This window comes from Melitaea cinxia, chromosome 9, assembly GCF_905220565.1.
Source record: "Melitaea cinxia chromosome 9, ilMelCinx1.1, whole genome shotgun sequence".
NCBI lineage: Eukaryota > Metazoa > Arthropoda > Insecta > Lepidoptera > Nymphalidae > Melitaea > Melitaea cinxia.
The window spans coordinates 2,797,518-2,803,517 of record NC_059402.1 but is presented as its reverse complement, the minus strand read 5'-3'; the positions used below and the strand labels follow the sequence as shown (position 1 = coordinate 2,803,517).

The following is a 6,000-nucleotide window of genomic DNA, read 5'->3' as shown; positions in this document are numbered from 1 at the left end:
GTAGTTTTTCCGTCCCTCTTCATAAACTTTCGCATTTATAAAAATTCTAGCTGTGCCTCGCGGTTGGGCAATCTTACTTACATATCTTATAGGAATATCAAAATAAATAGTAGCCTATGTGACGTTTTTAATCTCCAGCTATTTACATACTAAGTTTCGTTACAATCAGTTCAGTAGTTTTTGTGTGACAGAGAAACAAACATCCATCCATCCTCATAAGCTTTCGCATTTTAATTTTAATTTGGGGAAGTAATTCTAATGTGGCAATGTATCGCGCAAGTTGACGTGAGAATTTGATAACCAAACATTATCAATGTCAATTATAAAATGTCAGTGTATCGTCGCGAGGGCAGTGGATGGTCGTTTGTTATTTTAACCCCGATTTTGTAACTTTCGAAATGAAAAAAGTTGAATTACTGTAGCTTAATAATTGATGTGAAAAGTATTTGTGTTATTTGTTTTAAAAAGTGCAAACTGTATTTTATAGTGAAATTAGTTTTATAAGTTCAGTGAATCGTGGTTGTTGCCAATGATGGATGGAAACTCAAAATATTACGAGGGCTGTGGACAGGAAGGGCCCATTCGCTGTATATTTCTGTGTGAATTTCATCACACGGCTGGACCGAGGATAACTTGCCAAGTCCCGGAAAACTATATATCGAAAGACATTTTTGATACAGTCAGTCACTATATCATACCAAAAGTACAATTGCAGAGGTGTACATTGACTGTGTAAGTATTACTTTTATGTTTTATTTTTGTTTTTAAATACTAAATCGAATTATTAAATACATAACTGTTACAAAAATTTGTCAACTTCAAGGTTGTTTACATAATATAAGATAACATAAACAGTATTATTATATGTTATTATTATTTCGAACTGCATTTCTTATCATAAGGACATTTATTAATTACATAATGGTAGTAGAATTTGTTCCTTATCAAGTTATTCCATATATAATTTTAAAAACTCAGTTAAACTATCAATTATAAATTTTATTTAATTGTATAACTATAGATGAAATTAGTAAATGATTTATAATAAAAAAAAAATACATTTACATATTTTGTTTATAATCAATCTAATCAGTAATATGAAAAATAAAATAAAAAATTAAGTAATAAATGACCAAGAGATAAAAGTTTCTGTCTAAAACTTAGATGTAATTTAATAAACTAAAAACAACTGGATATTTCTCAATAATATAATTATGTCAGTTATATTTTTTTTATACCAGAAGTCTAAACCTTATCTATTTTTTATTTGCTAGTTTGAGGACATATTATTTTTTTCTTATATGAAAGTATTTTTAGGTTTGCTGTTGTTTACTTGTTTTAAGGTAATATTTTTTTTTTGTGTAAAATTATAATAATAATAATAAATTAATTCAATGTTTCTGTTTGCAGGACACTACTGGGTTCAAAAATATTAGGATTTCCAGTTAGAATAGACAACAAAAAGTATGCTCGAAATGCATATTACTTCAACCTTTGCTTTGTGTGCGACGCTTGGGCGAGGACGGTCCACTTAGAACCATTGGTGAAAAAACTTACCGAATATCTTGTAAGTATTACAATGTATTACTGAATCAATCTAAAATTTCCCACTATCCATATCCTACTGCTGGTCTAAAGTTTACTATCCGTATAGGAAAGGTTGGTGCTTAATCCACCAAATTGCTCTGCTGCAGATGGCAGATATTTATCTGTGAATAATGATTTCTACCACTTTTCGATGATAAGATAATTCTCAGGCATTAAGGCGACTCCTCGCACCATTTCACTAGAACGATCCTAATGTACTAAGGAATGACAAATAAAATGCTCTATAAAAACTCTATTTCACACTTCTTTTACGCAAAAACTTCTTATTTATTTATTTATTTCATTTGGACAAACAGTAGATGCTACATTACAATTTTCACATAAAAACTATAGGTACTACAATTAAGCGTAAATGTCGCAACATTTTAAGTTGTCACAACATGCACAAAAAAATGTAACACTAGTATTATTAAAATATTATATCTACAAATTGAAAGACATATGAGTATAATTAAAAATAGATTTAGTAAGTTAAAAAAATAGAATAGAATTAATAGTAATGAAACTTGGTACGTAACCGGAAATCCAGAATAACAAATAGGCTAATTTTTGTTCCGACATCCACGGAATCGGAAATAACGTCGATGGAACTGCCTAGCCTAGACTCATAAATTATTCTTTTCTTTTATTGGATACGATAGTTTTTATCTCGACATTCCATAGTTTATGATAGATATTAATATTTATTTGAACGAGTTGATTTCAGGAGTTACGAATCTATATTTAAAGTTAGTTTTTTGTTTTCCCGTCTTATTGAGTTATAAACTTTAGAACGCAGTGACGATGCGTCAGCGTAGCGGTCACACTCCACACGATTATTTATGATAGCGGTCGCGGATTCCATAGCCCGCTCATGGCGAACATTTTCATTAGCTATGTAGATGTTTGCTGTGGTCTGGGCGTTTGTGCTTGTGTATTGTGTGGGTTACCCACGACGCAAGAGAAATTCCCACTGGGATCCGTTGAGTTAGACGTTTATTTATTTATTTAAGTCAGTGGGAATGGATATAGAAACTAATATGACAAGTAACACGAACAAAACCTCGAAAGTCGTCTTAGTGTAAATCTATTTGCGTATTGACTTTCGAGGTTATCGAAGGTAAGCTTCTAAAGATAATATCAATAATTGCTGCATTACTAATGCTTTAGTTATATTTAATAAAATTACTAGGTTTCAGTAGCTCAAAGTAGGAGCGATATAAAATTAAGACATTTATTAGTTCTAGTTCTTCATTACTACTACTAACATTTCATAGACTTTGAATTAATTGTAAAATATGGTAAGTCATTATATGTGGTATGTGGAAATTAAATTAGACGGATAAACAATAATTACGTTTATTAGTATAAGATGAAGTGATCACGCTTATGACACCTCAGTCACGACTCAGAAGTGTCTTTCCGGAAACCGTTTTACGATGCAGTAAACAAACGCTTATTGTATGCCAAAATACAGGTATACATAAATGTCAAATAAAACAAAATAAAGATGTCCAAAAATTTGAGAAACTTTTTAGAAGTTTAAATGCTTGTTAAAAAATCTTTATGTTTTTTGATTTGTGGTACGCACCTACGATTAAAAATAATTGTGATTCGCTCGCAAACGAAAAAAAAAACGACTTCAATTACATCGACAAAAAATTCAACGTAAGTAGACAAAAAAATAGTAAAGTAAATATCCAAAGAAATTAATCAGATTTCGATCCTAAATGGGATCACGAGCCAAGCATAAGCTTTCGGTTAAAACAAGAATTAGTAAAATCGGTAAACCCAGTGAAAAGCTATGTGGTCTAATAAAACGTAGGTCAATGGACAATCCAAATCAACGGAAAATCAATCGTCATTTTTTAAGTTTCTTAATTTAATTCTAATTAAAAATTTCTCAGCATAATATAATCTCTTTTTAAGAAAGTTCTAACCGCGCCAATCCACCCAGTACCAAACAATAACATATTTGTACAAATTTGAAACTTTTAAACGTTCTAACTTTTTTCCTCTTAAAAATTTAAGAAAAATTTATATTCCTATATTCAAATTTGTGTTTTTTTTTTAAACTATGGATTAAACATTGAAACTAATAAAATCAATCCCATGCAGTTATCGATGGAATTAGAAACAGAGTGGCTGTCCAAGCAGTCGAAATCTGGTGACGCCAAGGCGCTGAACTCGCTCATGCAGCAAGTGATGCAAGACATCAACAGCAGGAGAATGTGCACGCTCACAGGTAATATAATAATAATAATAATAATAATAATACACTTTATTGTACACCAAAAACAGAAATGATTCATATCAAAGAAAGAAAAAAATATTGACAAATACATTACATTATTGACATTATTGACAGGTAAATTAATATGTTGACACAGAGATTTAGATAGAGTCTAAAAGCTATAAATCTATAATATAAACTACCTACACCTACTATTTCTAAACTATATAAAGAAAAAAAAAAGAAACACGACTGAAGTAGAACTTCTTTAGCTCCATCTAACTTATATCTCGCTCTCAACTTCCGTTCGCCTCACTCGATCACACTTTTCGTAACGCTCTCATCATGCATTCACCAGCTCAAACCCCAAGTCAAGCGAGAGTAAAGACAGTTTAGCACATTGGTCCAACCAACCGTACTAGAGTTGTCCGCTTATCAACACTTGGAAATTATTTTTTTTTTTGTATAGATTAACAGTATTGGGTATTGATAACACTCATAACAATATTTCTTGCATAACTATGTACTTGCCATAAAAGTATTTAACTTGCGTATATTTAAATATCGTAAAAATATGTCTACAAACGTTTGCACAACACGGGTCGTGACTGTTATTTGAATTGTTTTCTAATGGCAAATAAGGGTTATTAGTTATGCAAATATTGTATTTTTATTGTTTTTGTTGCTGTAATAATTATCATTATTTTTTAATTATTTTTACACTTGGCAGTACCAACACACATTTAGCCAATCAGATTGGCTCAAAGTAGTAGTTGTAATGCCTTTGTTAGAAGTCCTCCAACCCACGTAAAACATTTATCTTGAATGGAGTATGGGGGTCCAAGCTGCGACCGCTAGCAGAACTGCCACTCGCTTTGTAAAATGCGCCAACGCACCTATACAACGCAAGCTACACACAGTTACAATACCAGATAATAACGTAGGCTATAATAACACACTGCTACTCCGAGTAACAGAAAAAGCATGCAATAGCCATAAATGTCAAAGGCGAAACGCGTGGGTACTCGATACATTTAACGAGCGTCATATTTTCAACTAGAACGAGAAAAGGAGTTTCTCAATTCTATATTTTTTTATGTATTTTTATGTATTTCGATGATTCTTTTTTTAATCGAAAGGTGGTGCTTGTCACGTGGTCCCATTTAAATTTAGTTGAGATCTAACGAGTACTTTTCGAGTTCTATCTAACACGACCCGCCCCGGCTCCGCACGGGTGCAATGTTGATATTACTATCTACAACAAAAGATACGTTAGAAACCTCCAAAATTATCAGTGTTTCTCTACCATATTATGCATGTATACATAATAAACCTTTCTCTTGAATCACTCTATCTATTTAAAAAAACCGCATTAAAATCGTAGTTATTATAAGTCGGTTTTTTTTTTCGTTTGCGAGCAAACACAGTTGTATGTTCCTTTCCCGATTATCAAACAAACATAGACGGAAAAAATAATGATACAAATATTTGCCACAAACGGATCTTGAACCTGTGTCGGTTAGCGCAGCTGTTGGTTTAAATAAGAACAATACCTGCAATATATATTAAATAAAAGGCTGTGTTTACAAAGTGAATACAAGCGAGAGACATAAAATCAACCCATATAATTATATTATACCTGCATATATTTTAATTATGAAAGGTATGTAAATATCTTTATGTACGTACATTGAGTTATTTGACTTTAATTTCCTTTTTGACGAGTACTGTATACAATATGTAGTTAAAATAATTCCTTTTCATACTTTATTATTTATTTTATCAATATTTTCTCTATTTTTGGAGGTTTTCTGTAAGAGATGAATATTAGTGACAAGGCCGCCATTGCATTTTTTTTTAAGTTATAATATTGTTATATTTTTAAGTTATAATTTCAAATGTGCAATAAGTAAAGAAATTATTTAACAATCACGACACGGTGGCGCAACGGTCACAGCACTGGTCTGTGGCTGGTTGCGCTGGCGGTTGCGGATTCGATCCCAGCACATGACAAACATTTGTATTTGCCATACAGCTGTTTACCGTGGTCTGGGTGTTTATGCAGTCCTTATGGGTCTCTCCATTGTGCCTCGGAGAGCACGTAAAGCTGTCGGTCCCGGTTGTTATCGTGTACACCTGATAGCGACCTTTACTCATAGAAAGGAATGTATCCGCCAACC

General features: G+C 32.0%; 1 protein-coding gene across 1 annotated transcript in view; it reads left to right on the top strand.

The window, feature by feature from the left end:
- Positions 1 to 257: 257 nt before the first annotated feature.
- The window catches only part of LOC123656757 (GATOR complex protein NPRL2), an 88,479-nt gene continuing 82,736 nt past the window's right edge, over positions 258 to 6,000 (top strand). Inside the window, exons 1-3 of the mRNA XM_045592415.1 lie at positions 258 to 732; positions 1,411 to 1,567; positions 3,706 to 3,832. Of these exons, the coding sequence (XP_045448371.1) occupies positions 530 to 732; positions 1,411 to 1,567; positions 3,706 to 3,832 (487 nt within the window). The 5' untranslated portion in view covers positions 258 to 529. The remainder of the gene's footprint in view (positions 733 to 1,410; positions 1,568 to 3,705; positions 3,833 to 6,000) is intronic.